The following is an 18,547-nucleotide window of genomic DNA, read 5'->3' as shown; positions in this document are numbered from 1 at the left end:
TACTCCAGGAGAGAGGAGACCCCACTCTGGCACTGCGGCCGTCCTCCATGGCTGAGTCCGTGGGCACTCCCAGACACCTAGCTCCTGTTACCCTACGAGCTGGCCTCTCTTCCTGTGCCCTCAGCTGCGAGCTCTCTGTCTAACGCGACGCTCTAACGCTGTGAGGGTGAGCTCAACTTCGCCTGTTGCTCATTTGCTTGTGTGTGGCAGCCTTTTTTTTTGGTGCGTTTATCTATCTGTGTGATAAGGGACTTGTCTCTGGTCATGTGACTGCGATTCAGTATCACCGCGCAGCAAGGCTACGGAGAGCGTCTCAAAGTTCAGCCAGCATCGCTGTGGCAACGGAAGGGGCGAGGCTGTTGTTTCGATAGAGTGAATTAAAGATTAAAGAGGCGGTGTGTGTCTCCGAGTATGTTTTTGTGTGTGTGCACACATGCGTGGAGAACTCTTACTCGCTACCATTCCGAAAGCTCGGGCTAATTAAAAGCTGGGACTACGGCAGGCGAGAAGCACAGGACGAGACAGGAGACGGTAGGGTAGAAGGCCTTGTGTGTCTGGAGAGTGCAGGAGCTCCTCACCTCATGCAGGACACCTACAGGCACAGCGCTGGGACAGTGTGCACGTCAGGAGAGAGGAGACCAGCTCACTGAAACTATTCAAATGACTAATGACACAATCAAAACATAAGGTCGCTTTGTCCTTAGGTTTGTTCTTTCTGTGTGTGTGCGTGTGTGTGTGTGTGTGTGTACATGTTATCAAAGATGTGTGACCATAAAATATAAACATGCCAATGGAGCATGAAGAATTAGGGAACAGTAGAATGCCATGAATTATGAAATGGTCATTGAAATTTGGAGACAAGTCTTTTTACAGTTTCACATTCATGTTCAACAGTTTGTTTATTCTCTGAATAATTCCCATGTTTTTATCCGTTCTGCCTGTATTTTGCAAATACTGAATGATTTCCTAACGATATCTGCAGTAGGTGGTGGCCCTGTGAAACACTAGACCTTTGTGACCTTTAATTTGTGAAATCCAGCTCAACTGACATACATCCAAGATGTATCGGGTCAAAAAAACCTTTACATTTGGTTTCACACTAACACGTCCTCGGAGCTGCTGACTGAACCTGTTTGAGAACAGGAAAAGGAAGTGCACTTTGACAGACAGGGGGTGATAAGAAGCTGGAAAGAGCAGAAACATTCCAAGAACAGAGGGATTACACACACACACACACACACACAAACACCCATCCTCCCCCCCCCCACACACACACAGCATACCTGACATCACTGAGCTCATAGTACATGTTCCTCATGTCGTCTTTGACGTAGATGGCCGTACTCGGGGACTCGAGCATTTTCATGCTGAGCTGCAGGGGGAAGGCGCTGACGAACAGAGCTCGCACTGTGTCTACACCCGTGATTTCATTTGGCATCCGGATCTGTTTTGTGTCATCGCCGTACTGCAGGTATAGCACACCTGAGAGAGAGAGAGAGAGAGAGAGAGAGAGAGAGAGAGAGAGAGAGAGAGAGAGAGAGAGATTAACCATTATCAACATTCATGACCAGTGACCAGTTACCAGTTACCAGTGACCAGTTACCAGCGCGGTGTGTGTAGTTACCGGCCAGTTACCGATACCATCTTTGAGTATTGGTTTTTGTTGTTGTTGTTGCTTTTGGAGACTGATCTCCACTACAGTTAAAAGAGAATTTTTAAACTTTTGAATCGACTGGTAAAACGACCACTTCCTACAATGAGTTCATTATGTCTGAGTGAATTGGGAGAGAAACACAAATAATCTTTACTTTGGATCATTCAAAAAAGTCACATTAAGTGCAGCAGTGTAGAGCAGCAGAAAAAAAAATGTCCCTAACAAATTCACCCACAAACTCGAGAAAACTTTGATCCTTCAGGTTGTACATACCAGTTTAACTTTTGTTTGTCCATTACATTTGTGCAAGGACTCTGACACGTGAACTCAGACGTGTCTTTAATGGCAGATTCTCACTCCATTAAGCTCGGGTTTGACATTAGCCATCTTTCTTGTCTCTGTCGCAACCACGAATACTGAATGAAGGCTACACAGTCGGCTGCTTCACCAGACCTGGTACTGAGGAGGGAACTGTGGTGGAGACACCACACCTTCCTGCGTGTGGGGTAGGTGAGGGTGGGTGGGGTAGGTGGGGTGGGTGGGGTAGGTGGGATAGGTTAGGGTGGGTGGGGTAGGTGGGGTAGGTGAGGGTGGGTGGGGTAGGTGGGGTGGGTGGGGTAGGTGAGGGTGGGTGGGGTAGGTGGGGTAGGTTAGGGTGGGTGGGGTAGGTGAGGGTGGGTGGGGTAGGTGGGGTGGGTTAGGGTGGGTGGGGTAGGTGAGGGTGGGTGGGGTAGGTTAGGGTGGGTGGGGTAGGTGAGGGTAGGTGGGGTGGGTTAGGGTGGGTGGGGTAGGTGAGGGTAGGTGGGGTAGGGTGGTTGGGGTAGGTGAGGGTGGGTGGGGTAGGTGAGGGTGGGTTAGGGTGGGTGGGGTGGGTGGGGTAGGTGGGGTGGGTTAGGGTAGGTGGGGTAGGTGGGGTGGGTTAGGGTGGGTGGGGTAGGTGAGGGTGGGTGAGGGTGAGATTGATGCTTGAGAGAGATTTCAAAACATTACTTGCAGAATTATAATAAGCTGGGTGGGGCAAGTATGATATAAATACTATCTGTCAGTCGTTATACACACACGCGCCTGCGCACATGCACGCGCACACACACACACACACACACATGCGCACGCACACACACGCACATACACATGCACACACACACACACACACTGCACACAGGTAGTAAGTTTTTCCCTGAAAACACACTGGATGAATCGAGGTGCAAAGTTTTCCCACTGATTCCCAGCTACAGTCATTCCGCTGTAAACTACAAATCCAGTCAACTGTGTGAACTGATTACCACACCTAGACCTGCCTCTCGCCCAGAGAACTGAAATACTGCTATTGCACTGATATAAAAGGCTCACAGTCACGAGCAATGTATACGTGTGAGAGGGGTTTCCTCTCCGAGATCCACACACGCCCTGCGCTGTGGGCCGCACACTGTCTCTGCCCCGCTGTCAAAATAAATGAGAAACAAATGTTCATGCCAAATGTGGATGTTGTTAGGAAGCAGACGTCTGGTGTTGAGACGACTATGAGCGCTAATCCCGGACAGGGATGGAACACTGTTTCAGTTTAGTGTGTGGAAAAGTCCAAGCTTGGTGTGGGCACACGGATAAAGAATATTTTACTTCAATCCAGCTATGCAGTAATTTTCAACTGATCCACTAACAAATGGAGCTAAATTACGACACTAAAATTATGACAACACGATAATATGTAACGTTAAAGTCTGAGCAGCTCACGCTGCTGAAGAATGCAAACAAACACGCATCCAACTCCAACGCGTGTCCAAGTAAAACACAGCAGGAGACTGAAGTGCTGTGTAAGGTCTACTCCTAGAATGACGAGAACTCAACTTACTGTGCAGAAGTGGCAGGTACCTCCTCCCTTCTGTCTCAGCTCTGTGACTCAGTGACTGCAAGCCCTGAGTATGCTCTCTCCCAACTTTCATTCAAGACTTATCTATCCTCCCTCCCCCTCCCCCCCCTCTCTCTCTCTCTCTCTCTCCCTCCCTTCCTCTCCCTCTCTCTCCCTCCGTCTCATACCTTGTACCACTGCCTGCTAGGTTCCTGTGCGTTTTTGCAGCCAGTGAGGGCTTGCGTCAAAATAAGTGTGTGTGTATTCATGTATGTGTGTGGAGAAAGAAAAGATTAGCAATGGGGAAACTTAAAGGGGGCACGGCTGTGAAGACTAGCATGTATTCTGTGTGTGTGTGAATGCACAAGCTAGTCTCTCTCCCATAATATGTGGCTGCGTGTGTGTCCGTGTGTGTGTGTTTAAGTACAGGCTAGGACCACAAGCTTTGGAGCCAGCAGTGGTCTGACTGGAAGGAAAATTACAGAATTGCATTCACCCCTACATCTTCAAACTGACTTAAAAGACTCAAATAAAAAAATATCACACACACACACACACACACACACACACACATTTTGAGGGAGACAGAAGGGAAAAAAACCTACCACATAAATAAATATGTGGACTCTGGTCATTCAAGCCACTGTAACTCAAACACTGTGATTTCTTTTTAGTGCAGAATGAGTGAACACCAGCACTTTCCCAAACATCTTGCATACAAATAGTGCTCAGTTGCAGGAGATTCAAAACAAGCGCGAACTGTTGATGCAGGGGTTAGTACCACCTCGAATAAGTGTGTGTGTTTGTGTGTGTGTGTGTGTGTGTGTGCACATACAGGTATTTAGACAGAAACCATTTTTAATCTCACTCACTATTATAATTAAAAAAGCCCCAAGCAGTCCAACTAGGGAGGAGATAGAAATACTCATTAGGGCAGGCAAAAGATGAAACTGAACACCAGGGTGTGTGCTGGCACTGTGAGCATGTGTATATGGGTATAAGTGCATGTGTGTGAGTGCGCGCACACAGTTGTGTGTGTATGCGTACCTAGCGAGCGATCCTTGGTCTGGTTGGTGGAGCGGACCACGGGCAGGCTGGCTCGAGAGCGCGACCCACGGGTGAAGGCGCTTGGGGCGTCGCACTCTGACATGGCCTCCAGCGTGTCCAGCGAGGCCTGGGAGCCTTGCTCTGGCTGCTCCCCGAACGCAGGCACGGGACTGGGGCACGACACGCCCTGCTTGGGACTCCGGCTCTGGACAAACAAGGACGCACATGGCCTTTTAGAAACGGACAGGGCCAACAGATTGCAGCTTCGTGTTTCGTCAGAAACCTTGAGCACTTAAGACTTAATTCTAAAACCATTCCAGCAAAAGTACAGCAGGATGCCATGAGCACATACATGTAGACGCACACGTCAGGGCGTTAGCGCCAGCACACACCAACAAGCGATGCAGATCAGTCCAAATCTCTCAAGCGACCGCCAGTCATCAACTTTACAATAATAATATACAACATGAGAAGATGCCAAATCTGTCATTTACACACACTCTTGACCTTAGAAGCAAGCCATTAGCATGCTGGGATCTCAGTGTTAAAATGGGGAGAGGGGTCAAAGGAGTTGCATATCACACGCACACACAGACACACACACGCACACACATACACAGACACACACACACACACACACACAGACACACACACACGCACTCATGCGCACGCGCGCTCACACAGGATCCACACAGCTGGGACGCACAGAGATCACTCTCATGGAGGTTACTGACTTGGGACTGATGGAGAGACTCAATTTTTAGCAGATATCTCTGAATGTTAAGCTCACACTGCAGGGACGACAGCATCCCCTGCAAACACTACGCAGAGAGACAGACAGACAGAGAGACAGACAGAGAGAGAAAATAAGGAACAGAGACTGAACCAAGCAGTAGTGGGACTAGCAGGCAGGACTCTCACGGTCGCGCTCACTGGAAAGATTATTATCACTGAACAGGGATGGAAGTGAGCTCTTCTGATGTTGAATGAATGATCGGTATCCTGTGTGTGTGTGTGTGTGTGTGTGTGTTGACCCTTAACCCTCAATTGCTCAAGGTGTATTCAGTCATACTTGTAAGCTGCTTGGGATAAAGGCCTCAGCTAAATGCCGTAAATGTAAATGTGTGCGCGCACTCCTTTGAAAAGCACTTCCTTAAGCACAGAAGTTTGTAGGAGTGTGTATAGAAGTGTGGCATGCACGTCTCTGTCAGTAAATTAGCAGTCACACTCCCTGTGTATCACTACCCCACAGAAATGACAATGAGCTTATAATTCAACATGACACTCGCCTTCATACCTTACTTCACAAAACGTACTCACATTTTCCCCTCTGCATGACTCATACAAACCTAAGAACACTGTTGACTTACTGAATTATTTCTTTACACACACACGTGTGTGATAATGCATTAGCTTTATCCAACTGACTTTATCAGATTAGGTTCTAGACCCCAACCAACATGAGTGAAAAGGCAACACCGGCCATTTTAGCTGCCAACCGTGTTATTATTTTGTTATCGCTGAAGTTGAACTGAGAGATTAAGAGCTGTGTTTTGTTTGCGTGGAATGCAGCAGAAACCAAACCGGTTTGAACAGAGTAAAACACATCCAGCCACAGCCGAGCTTGCTAGGGGTGGGAAAGCTAATGTTCGTGTGACCGACATCAGACGGGAGCTGTCCGTCGGGGCATCGCTGCAATGCTGGGCCTTTGCTCGCGCAATTCGTTTGGAGGGGTTGCAGGGAGCTCCATCTGAACTGGTAGGGCAGACTACCAGACCGAGCTTGGAATCGCTGTCATTTTGCAAGAATTCCAGCTACTGGTCGTTTATCTCTCGGAGCGACGAGACTCGCGAGACATCCATGAAGAGACGCTCGTATGCTGCCGGCTTGGTTGCCATCTCCATCACCATTAGACGTAAGAGAGAAAGAACCTGTGCAGAACAGGATAGTGAGGGATGTTCAAGATCACGTTCACCACACCGTGGGGCAGACCGCAGGGCAGAGCCCTTGGCTCTGTGCATCATTTTACTGTAAATTCTGCATAACTAATATGTGGTCAGATACATTTATAAGTTTAGCTATATCCCAGATACAGTTAAACCAACATTCACACACACGTATGAACCCCCAAATGCATGTACATATTAAGCGAGAATGCTAAAATATAGAGACTACCAGCAGTTTTGGATGAAATCTGTTTTGACTTAGAGAATGACCTGAAATGAACAACCTTACCACAGCTCATGCAAAACAGTGACACAGCTGTGACATACATCGGAACAGGTTCTGAATACCTGAAACTGAATCCAAGATCGTTAGATGGGAATTAAATACAACAATGTATAGAGTGTATGAGGTGCAGACTGTATCACAGCCCAATATATGTGTATTTAGTTAGTAAAGTAGACAATCTAGCTGCTATAAAGGAACAATACCGAAACTGACTTCAGGGGCAAATGCATGTATATATGTGATTGAAACATCTAAAGATATTAAATGAAGATGAAAATACTACCATAAAAGGCATTATAATCTGCAGTCTAACTTATATTAAGTTTAACAGAATAATACAATGTTATCTTATCTGTGAGAGTTAGTATCACAAACTGAAAAAAAAAGGGACGCTCACTTTGTTCTGGTGTGTGTGTGTGTGTTTCCAAGAGAGTGCAGGAGGGGAACTCCATGAGCACTGAGGAACACTAACACCTTTACCTCTTTAAAGTCCAGGAAGTGCAAGACACATTCACAATGGTGTAGACATGTGGGCACAGGGGTAGAGAGATAGATAGATAGATAGATAGATAGATAGATAGATAGATAGATAGATAGATAGATAGATAGAGAGAGAGAGAGAGAGAGAGAGAGAGAGAGAGAGAGAGAGAGAGAGAGAGATCAGATATGATAGATAAGAAAGACTTGGAAAGAAAATGATAACACATGAATAGACAATGAACAAACTAGCCATGGGGCAGAGAAAAAAAAGTGTGGGTATGCTGTGTGTGTGTGTGCGTGTGTGTGTGTGTGTGTGTGTGTGTGTGCGTGTGTGTGTGTGTGTGTGTGTGTGTGTGAGTGTGTGTGTGCGTGTTCTTGGGAGTCCAGTACCAGCAGTCTAAAGAAAACAAAGGCTTTTCAGGTTTAAGTCTGTTTAGGATTGTGAGAACTGGCCATATTTATCTGAGATTACACTGAACCCTAGTTTATATTGCGATTCCCTGACAACAAACAGTAATATTACTCCTAGATATAAAAGAAAGGGGAAAAGATAGAAAACAATCAGAAAAAGCCTTTACGTGTTAAATGGAACAAAGTGAGCCACTGTAAAACTGGTTTTATTAAATGTTTACATTTCTTTAATTACATTTAAATTTTTTCCCATTAAGTAGATTACTTAAACACATACACACACACACACACACACACACACACACACACACACACACACACACACACACACACACAAAGGTGTCCTCACCTGCTACTCTGGAATATGATTTGTCTGATATTACAGTTCTGGCCCAACAGTAAGTCTCTTTGGATAAACACTTGAGAACAGACAAGAAATGGTGTTGAGGCTTAAACTTCTCATCAGCTACAAAAGAACGCCCTGCATATGTGTGTGTGTGTGTTTGCGTGTGCGTGTGACTAATCAGAGAGTGATGTGAGTTTTGAAGCGGAGAGGGTTTACAGTACAAAGAGCCCTTTCTTCTAAACCTCCCTCTACACTGTTCACCCTGCATTCAATCCTTCACACACACACACAGACACACACACACACCCAACAACAACAAACAGCCTGACAGTTTCTACCACCAGAATGACAGCAGGAGACCCATTATGGATTCTGCCATGAGAGAAGTCCTGGCTGGTAAACATAACTCCGACTAATGAGGTGACACTCTGCGGTAATTACCATCCATCTGCGTTGGATCGGCAGATCGGCACCCCAGCACCCCAGCACCCCGGGCTCTCTGGAGATGCGCCGATATCCTCTTACATTCATCACACCTGACCTGACTTGTTCAAGATGTGCGGGAGGAATGTACTAAAAGTCACTCTGACATATATTGATTACTAACGTGTAATACTGCTTAAACACACATGCACACAGTATAGTTGCCTTAGGCAACTATAGATTCCACCTGTGCGTATTACCCTCAATGTGCATATTAACTAAAACCTGTTATTTTTTCTCTCTCTTCAAGGCAGGAATGGTGGAATGAGGAATCAAACAAATATAGGGGGGTGGGGGGTGTTTTTGTAAGTCTCATCCAATCAAAAGCAGATAGTTCTCCTTGGCTCCGCCCCCACTGGAATCCACATCTATGCTTTCTATAGCTGGAGACCGTTCACGCTAAGGTTCGATGCAGATGTTGGGCAAGAACCAAAGGTACATTCACTCTCTCACACACACACCACCGTGAGTGCAGGCGGATCCTTGTGTGTGTGTGTGTGTGTGTGTGTGTGTGTGTGTGTGTGTTTTTCTGCCATCTCACTCTTACTGAACAATTTAATTCAAACAATCACAGTCTCATTACTGGGAGGTACTCATTTAGACTCCTTAACCACCAAAAATGCACTAATGTGGGAAACATTGGTTTCTATTAAGTCAAGTTGTTTTTGTGGAACCATAAATTCATTAGGAACGTGAACAAATGGGGCATGAAATGAGTTTAAGTTCCCATGTTAGTACTGGAGACCAAATGGACTTTTAGGCAATTGTTCAGTAGTGTGCTGTGACCCTTGACCTGTGATGTCACCAATTCCTGTCCTTACATGATGACCCATTCAGAGGGTGACTGCAATGACTCTCTCCTGTCAATCAAACAACAGGCGTCTCACCCTTTAACCCCTCCACAGTGTCAAGGGGCACCAAGAGCATGTTGTTAGCCGCAGAGCTCTCCTTTTCTCTGCAGAAAAACAGCCCCCCCACCACACACACACACACACTCACACTCACACACACACGCACGCACACACACACACTCACACACACACTCACACACACACACACACACACACACTCACACACACACTCACACACACACACACACACGCACACACACTCACGCACGCACACGCACGCACGCACATACACACACACACGCACGCACACACGCACGCACACACACACACACACACGCACACACACACGCACGCACACACACATACACACACACACACAGTACGCGCATACACACACACACACGCACGTGCACACACGCGAGCACACACACACATGCACGTGTGCACACACACGCATGCACGTACGTACACACACACACATGCACGCGCACTCACGCACACACACACATGCACAAACGCATACACACACACACACATGCACAAACGCACACACACACACACACATGCACAAACGCACACACACACACACGCGCACACACACACACGCACACACACACACACACACACACACGTACGCGCACACACACACACAAAGACAGGAGAGAGGAGAGTGAAAAGCAGTATAAAATGTGCTTCTTGCGCCTCACTGAACAAACAGGACGTGATGAGGCGTTACTCTCTTCCAGCCTGTCTAAAGCAGGCCAGACATTGCCGTCCAGCCGAAGGGAAGATCAGCGCTTCTAAAATGAAAAATGGAAGCCGAAATGCTTGCAGGTTTAAATATCTAGAGTCACTGAGACATAAGCCCAGGTTCAGAGGCAGAATCCTTCACAACACCAATCAGACTGATTGGAGAACATGGATGAGTCCTGCTCTGATTGGCTGACTGAAGAGTAAGGGACGGTTCTAATGTGTTCGTTCAGGCCAGACTTTAATGAGTTGGGTTCCTCTCTCCTCCTTCTCTTTATTAAGTGACGGGCCATCCGTTAGGACAAATCCGCTGTCCTCAACTCCTCTGGTCCGCTATCACTTAAGAGAACGGGGCAAAGGTTACTCCTTCGGCTGTGTCTTTTTCGCCCTTTTTCCTTTTCTTTCATTCTTTCGCACCAGTCTCACTCCCGCGGTCAGCGTCATACCGCCCCCATTCAACGCTGGGCTCAGTGTGGACTGCAGTCTCAAACCCTCACTGCTCATTACCGGTGAAGCCCGACCGCACAAGCCACATAGCCCCTCGCTCGCTCATAGTGCAGCAGAGGAAATTAAACCAATCTATCGTGTCATGTGTCAGGATCTGAGAAAGGGAGGGAAGAAGGAGGAATGCAAGGAGGGAGAGAGCCTGAGAGGATGAGGTTAGTCACTTTAAAGGATATCCACACTCTTCTAACCCTGAGACACAACAAAGACAACACCTTCACCATCATCGCCTCCCTCTCACCTACGACGGCATACACGCAGGTGCTTTGCAGTTCATTTTAGTTCCATGTTTCTGAGGATACTTTTTGCCCCCAAATTAGGACAAACTTAAAATTCCCTAGTCGTTGCTGAAAATACATGGACATAACACGAACGTTTCGTCCCTTAAGCCTTCATCAGCGTGTTTACGGGCTGAAATGTTCATGTTATGTCCTGGAGTCTAGTAAAATCTGTGTATTATATGAGTGATGTCTGTATATTTTCAACACTGATCATTTCCAGTGGGCTCATAGTGTAGCCTGTTTCTTCATCTTTTCCTAAACTGAAGCCATAGTCTTGGTAAAGGGCTGCCTACGTGCGTACACATAACTAAGTAACCCTCATGGCTCTGGACTCGTTATACGACCCATTAGAGATCACAAATCCATACGTAATGGCCATCTATTGCTATAAGCTAAGGCTCTCTGTATGTTCCATTTTACGATTAGCTTTGCAAAGCCATAATAAAAATATATTTTGCCTTATATTGTACATGACAATATAAGAAATATTTCCTCCCTAATTATTCTGCGTACTACAACTGTTAAATAAACTGCATTAGGTAATGGACCCAATGCACCACTTTCAGTCAAATCCAGCAGTAAAAGTATTACACGGTAGACATGCTCCACATTTTGCTCTGACTGAAAGTGGCCAACAACAAGACAGTCCTGTTGAAGAGCACGGCGCAGAGACTGTATGGAGTCTGGAAGGCAACCACGCGTGGAAATGGCAACCAAACATGCGATGTCGCGACTGGCCCGGCACTGGGGCATGTTTACAGTGCAAGCCCATGACACGGGAATACCCCCCCCACACACACACACACCACCGCCATTCTTTTGTATCAATTCCTACACTGCCGGCAGACAGTGGAGAACAATAGAGACCCACGGCAGGAGAGAGGCAGTGTGCGGGTGTAGGCGTTTGCACCTACTCGGCCCATTTGAAAACATTTAGGTCAGGTTTGGACTTAAGAAAATAGTCCCACCTCAGGAAGTGACATTTATTGACTGTCTTAACTTCCTGTTAGTGTTAGAGTAACAGTTAAAAGCATTTTACCATATTAACAAATATTGTTGCATAGCACTTCTTTGGTATGCCACCTGCCAAACAGACATGCGTCCTCGAGAAGGGTTACATTTTCCTAAATAACCTATTATATGCAGGCTCAACATATCCTATTATAGCTTTGATTACCAATGATGTCTAAATGATCAGATAAAATTATGGTTTTGGCAGACCAACATATTGGCTTTTGAAATGAGTTAATGTATTAGTTGCAATTTGTGTGCTAAGGTCCTTGCACTTAAAGCTGCAGTCAGAACTAAGCTCTCACCAAACAGGTCCGTACAACTTATTCTGTTCTTTTCTCATAAACACAATCCAACAGGCGAGGGGAACTGTCCGCAGCACTCTGCGCCAAAGACGGAGTTATGCGTCCTGCGGCCGCGTCGCGTTTATGTATTACGCAGCCAACAGAGACGTGTTACACACTCAGACTAAACGGCCCGGTACGCCAGAGCCGAGGAGCACTTGAAAAATCTACAATCATTTTTAAGCGCTATACCCTACAGGAATAAAATTATGTTAAGGTGATTTTGATTCAATAATATGACTAAAAGGCAACATTGTGGCTTTAAGTTTCCATAATGCTTCCGCCAAACAGAAAGGCTGGTGAGCATCTACTCGAGCGCGAGAAACCCGTAGAAGAATTAAAAAACGCAGCGCGCGGGGAAAGTGCCGTCCCGAGAATAACGTGCTTGAAATCTGACAGAAGCCACACGCTTCTGCAACCAGCTTGCAGATATCAGCGCAAAATAAAGCCCACCAACACCTAAACACGCAGATGTTGGTGCACTGAGAAAGGCCCCTTAAGGCTACCAGCTCACCCTAATAGACTTAGTTACAGTCCTGCAACTTGTTGCTTAGTTTCACGAAAATGAACCAGATCCGGACATACAAGCAAACACGAGCACAGTGTGCAGAAAACTGCAAATGTAAGACATTTATTGAACAACCGGTCATTATTATCTAATGCAGCAGACTATTTAATCCATTGTCTTTTGTTCGCGCGAGAGAGCCACTTCTAAGCAGCTTTCCCGTGGAAAAAGCAAGCGCGTGGTATTGTGGTTGGCGACCTGGCATCATTTTACAGGGGTTATTCTGGCACTCGGGTTACTTTTTGCAACAACGATAATAACAAAAAAGCACCCCAGTCATCCGCCTCTTCTCCGGTTACCCAAATGAAAAAATAAAAATGAAACGTGCTCAGACCGCCTGCCTTTTCAAGACCGGACATGCGCTAAATTCGCCGCCGTGCGCGCACCAAGTTACCCGAGAGCTAGTGGAGACGGCGGGGGGTCATTTCTCGGTACCTTTGTTTCCCAAACGGCACGAGTCGTTCGTTTAAATGACCTTCCTCAGTGAAGACGTTTAGGTCCATGCGTTGCGGACGCGTATGATGAACAGTGCGCCATGCTTTCTTGTCAGTCCCTATTCCGGGAGTAAACCCGCGCCACCGCGTTCAGGTTGGCGAGAGAAGTGCGTGAGGCACCCGCCCCCTCTCCAGCGCGCGCCTATAGGCAAAGAGAGCCTCCCCAGTCGTGACCTCACAAACCAGTGCAGTTAGTCTTAATCCTCCCACCTCTCCCAGCGGACCTGTCCTGTTAAGGTGAACACTGCTATACAGGTCTATGTCACTGGTTACCAGTCGAAGATCCTTGGAGACCCCTTTGTGATTGTATGCCCCACTCTAACGCTCCCCCCCCACACACACGTTATGTCCAAATTAATTCCCTGGTCATAATGCAGGAATATACATAATAAATGGAGGTTGATCACAATAGTGAAAACCAGGATGAAGTGTGAGGTCACGTGCATGATGAACACACTGTTGTCTACATGACTTTAGCTTCAGTCTGCAGCCCGGTACAATCAGGAAAGCAGACAAGAGCCTTATGCAGCAGAAATAAATGCTAAACTCTGTTCGCATTAGACTCGGCGATTCAGTACTGAAAGTTCTTTACGCTGGTCAGCACTGCGTCAGGTATAGTCCTGCCCAGGTCTTGTGAGTGCAAACGTGAGTGAACATGAGCTACACACACACACACACACACACACACACACACACACACACACACACACACACACATGTCATAAGCACAGATCTCATTGTGAGCTGTGAAGGCTGATTATGCTCTCTCTTGTGTTTCTGTTTCAGTCAGTCTGTTTCAGGAGTAATCAGAACACAAAAGAAGGTGCGTGGTTCACGTCTAGTCTTTCCACATCTTACACTAATACAGTGTCTCTGTGCATAATTTACTGTGCATGTCCTGTCTATCACAGTAAACAAGTAAGGACTGCTATCTATGTTTCAAAGTCTTTGATTTAAGCTATGGTTTAAAGTAAGGCTAACTGCACTGTAAATACTGGTAATTAATTTTAATGGTGTTAAAGTGTTAATTAAGAGGAAAACAGAAAATGTTGCTAGAAGCTATAAAATCATGAGACATTTCCTGCTGGATAAGCAATATTTAAATTTAAATTTTAAATCTCTTCTTTACTTCCACCGCCACCAAAATACACACGCGCACACACACACACACACACACACACACACACACACACACACACACACACACACACACACACACACACACACAGTGTTCAAACTCCATCATCTCTTTGTGAATATGCCAATCAGTTCTTTTGTTCGACTGCTTAAGTGCTTAAGACCAGGTGAAAAGCCTTTTGTTTCCACCCAGAACACACACACACACACACACACACACACACACACACACACACACACACACACACACAGCAGGAAGGTGTCCACCTCCCTGCCCCCCACGGCAATCCAAATAGCATTCCACAGAGTCGCTGAGTGTGTGCAAGTGTGTTTGAGAGGTTTGGATCGACTTTCCAGTGTTCTCATAGAAACACGACAATCACCAGCACCGACAATCAACCGCCGCCGTCCTGTTTCAAAATAACGGCAGAAACCCCCAGGAACTATAAAATCACACCACGTAAAGATTGCCAGTATGCCCAGATGATTTTCACTAAAGTAGAGAAAGACCGGCCAAAGGAAAGTGGAGGACCGCTATTGTGGAAAATAAACAAAAGTCTGTCAAATGCGCAGTATCAAGCACAAGCAGCTGCCAGACCAATGTTTGGAGCGCAGTGAATGGATCTCCTTTCCATGATCCCAACACCCGTATGTTCGGTCGCAAGCATACACCTACGGGGGACAGTTCATATTTGAAGCGTAGCTCGCACAAGGCCGGAATAATGTGTGGTTCTGCACAGCACTAAAACCCCAGAGAAAGAGCAACTCTGTGCCATTACAAGCTCACTGGACTGCACTACACGACTCGGGTTATGGGGGGTTGTGTGTGGACATGATGCGTAATGGTGCGTATCCTCCTGTGCAAATAGTTTTGTATTAAAATAAGAGTTAATATATGCATTAATAAAAGAACAAGTCCAGAGGCTGAAAGGTAGGTGCAGTGTCGCACAGCGTGTTGTAATTACAACATGTAATTATTACAAATAAAGTATGCATTCACTGTTAGGATTATGTACATAAAAAGTGTTTGATTTTATTACAAGTAAATAAAAATGCTATTATTAAGCGCAGAGGTTTTGTTTTGGGTCAATGTTTTATTACAGCTAGAGAGACTGAAACTCCTGCCCTCTGTTTTGTCTGTTTGTCAGTCAGACGCCTGGCCATTACGAGTTTACCAAGAACCAGACGTCTGTGTACCAGAGGCAAAGTTGTGTAGACAGTCTGTCTTCAGTCAACCTTTACCCCAGCCATGCCAGACAGATCTGTGTAAAAAGCACTTTTAACAACAGCCACGTTGTACAGAAATCCAAATTTGGATATTTAGCGAGCAAACTGAGGGTGACGATGATGAAGAAAACCTCCCCTGAGATGGTGTAAGGAGCCAAGCCCCAAACAAGGATCCTGTCCTCCTCTTAGCAACGCTGGATGGAATTTAATTTCAAGATTATAATCACCACTCAAATCGGTGGATTGGAATGATCATTTAAACACCTTAAAAACTTAGCCAGACTAATCCTGACCTGAGAGTGTGGGGAAAGTGTGAGTCATGTGATCAGGCGTGGGCCCCTGACCTGTTCTCGCAACCTCTCCTGGTGTCCCATGATGGCTGAGGCGTGGTGAGGGTACTTCTGTTTCAGGTGCTCCAGGAACGCCTCCCTCTTCTTGTCCATGTCCGAGGGCTGCATGGCTAGGATCTCCTGCGAGCTCCGTGCTCCTGCGACCGTGTGCCGGCGAGGCACGCCCGCCCGGCTGGCCCCGCCGTAACCCTGCGCCCCGGGCCCGTTGGCAGACGCTAGCTCAGGCGCACAGGCGCCCCCTGCAGGTTGCTTGCGATGGTGCTCGGCGTCCTCTGGTGAAGTCACCTTCAGGTTGCCCTTCAGTGGCTCTGGGAAAAAAGACAGAGAAACGCCGTTGATGAAGAGCTGGGCAAAGCATTCAAGTGTGTGTTTTTACTGGAATTTGAATAGGATAGTGTCTGTGCCCAGGTTTATTTAAAAAAAAGGCCCAAAATCTTCTGTCTGATTAACCAACTAAATATTGTTCCACAGAATGTGAAGAAGTGAGCTTAGGTTTTCGTCATACATTTGGAGTGGGTGGAGTGGAATTTACTTCTGTTTTTCATTACAAAACCAATAAAACCCATTTCAGTATCTCTCTCAGTAGCAGGATTTTTAGATATCCGTTTTCGTTTAAAGCTTGTTACCCGGCGCGTTTTTAGGGTCAAGAAGAAGTATCTAACTCTTAATGATGAGTGCTTGGTTAACTTCAACCAAGTCCTGCAGGTCTGGAGACAGTAGACTGTATTGACTGAGTTCTGGATCATTCAAAACACATTAATGGGATAAATAAAATTTTAAAGATTATTATGAAGGTAGTTTGCACGAATGTTATCATGTTATTTTAAACAAAATGCACTGGGGCCGCGGTGGTTGATTGTAGCCAACTATAGCTAGGACAGATTAGAACAGTGTGTAATTGGGGTATTTGTTATATATTTTTACCAAAGCTGACATGCTGTAGGTAAGGTAATTAATCCACAGTCCTAAAAGCGCATTATAGACTAAAGCTTGATGGGAATTCAAGTGTGTCAAACACTCGCTACATTCCCAAAAGCTGAGCCTTCGCGTTCCGTGTCACAGGACAGCAAACATGCTAACGGTTCTAATTATAGACCACAAGCTCCTAAAGACACATAAACACACACACACACACACACACACACACACACACACACACACACAGAGAGAGAGAGAGAGAGAGAGAGAGAGAGAGAGAGAGAGAGAGAGAGAAACCACAAGCTCCTAAAAACACATAAACACACACACACACACACACACACACACACACACACACACACACACACAGAGAGAGAGAGAGAGAAACCACAAGCTCCTAAAACACACACACACACACACATAGAGAGAGAGAGAAACAAGCTCCTAAAACACACACACACACACACACACACACACACCCACTCATACACACACACAGAGAGAGAGAGAGAGACGAACAAAAATAAAGCTGCTCTGAAACAAAGGTGCCCTGTGGCCAATCCAAACTAAATTCCTCCGGTTTTACGGTTGGATTCGTTACCTTCCTCGGGCGCGTGTTCCGCACACTCCGCTCCCTCTCCGGTACCGTCTATTACTCCCATTTTCTCAAGAGAGCGCTAAGGTCGGCCGCGAGCGGAGTCGTGGCCCCACACTCACGAGAACAACCGCAGCGCGCTTCATTAAAGAAACACCCTCGGTCAGCGGCCGCGCGCGTGCGCGCGTGACCCCGGTCCCCGGCACCTGCTAAATAAGGTAACCGTGACACCAGAGCGGTTCGCAGCGCTTAGCGCGAGTGTCGGACATTACGGGTGTAAGCAGGGTGGACACTTTAATAGCCGCTAAAAGGGAGGACGGAGATGCACACTGCTGAACCTCCAAGTAGTTAACGGAGCTGACCAAGCTGATGGAGAAATAAGGAAGATGCGTTTTCTCACAAAACTTGGCACCTGCTTGCAGTAGTTACTTCCGGCGTAGTGCACAGAAGGCATGAAATTCGTTTTTCTTTTCCTAAGGAAAGGATGTGCCGACTGCTTAGAACTGAAGTCGTTTTTCTTTTTGGGATTTTCACACCGTTGCAAACATTTAGAGCGTGGAATTTCTGCAGTTAGCCTGAAGGTGAGGAATGAGACGATCTGTTAAACCAATAATATGCGAGGTATTTGCTTTGACATCTATTTGACCCCTGACACGCTAAAATAATACTTATTCATGGAAAGCCAACTACCAGTTCGCTCCCAAAAGATGACAAAAATGTCTGTCCGGGCGTTCTGTCAGATTGAGGACAGGGACCTGAGTACCAGGACTGTCTAGCCTAAGACCAGACGTCTGTTCACCCAAGACACGCCTTCTCCTTCTCTGGCTCTGCTTCCATTGATTCTCTATGTATGATCAATCTTTACTGTTCTCGTCTGTACACCCTGTACATGCATTATATTTGACCTGAGCGCTGCTTCGTGTGTTAAAAGATGCAGCGTGCTGAACAGGTCAACTTCACTGAACTTTAGTCATGTTTATAATGTAGTATAAATCTGTTGGAATGATCTCAGAACATACGT

At 46.4% G+C, this 18,547-nt stretch overlaps 1 protein-coding gene across 18 annotated transcripts in view; it reads right to left on the bottom strand.

The window, feature by feature from the left end:
• The window catches only part of kiaa1217 (KIAA1217 ortholog), a 116,444-nt gene that overhangs the window by 25,018 nt on the left and 72,879 nt on the right, over positions 1-18,547 (bottom strand). For 12 of the 18 annotated variants that reach the window (XR_014117027.1, XM_081696723.1, XM_081696722.1 and 9 more), the window contains exons 2-5: positions 16,008-16,321; positions 5,282-5,368; positions 4,548-4,752; positions 1,284-1,482 (exon numbers count right to left, since the gene is read on the bottom strand). Coding sequence is in view for 17 of the 18 variants with exons in the window: in XM_081696723.1 (XP_081552849.1) it covers positions 1,284-1,482; positions 4,548-4,752; positions 5,282-5,368; positions 16,008-16,321 (805 nt within the window). In the remaining variant the exon portion in view is untranslated. Of the gene's footprint in view, positions 1-1,283; positions 1,483-4,547; positions 4,753-5,281; positions 5,369-6,209; positions 6,339-13,240; positions 13,520-16,007; positions 16,322-17,532; positions 17,730-18,547 lie in introns of those variants that run through there. The other 6 variants (XM_081696718.1, XM_081696730.1, XM_081696731.1 and 3 more) reach the window with 4 other exon arrangements.

The sequence above is a fragment of the Electrophorus electricus genome, chromosome 14 (genome assembly GCF_041902795.1).
Source record: "Electrophorus electricus isolate QZ-2024a chromosome 14, ASM4190279v1, whole genome shotgun sequence".
NCBI lineage: Eukaryota > Metazoa > Chordata > Actinopteri > Gymnotiformes > Gymnotidae > Electrophorus > Electrophorus electricus.
Note: the sequence above shows the minus strand (reverse complement) of the source record. Positions and strands in the feature narration are given on the sequence as shown.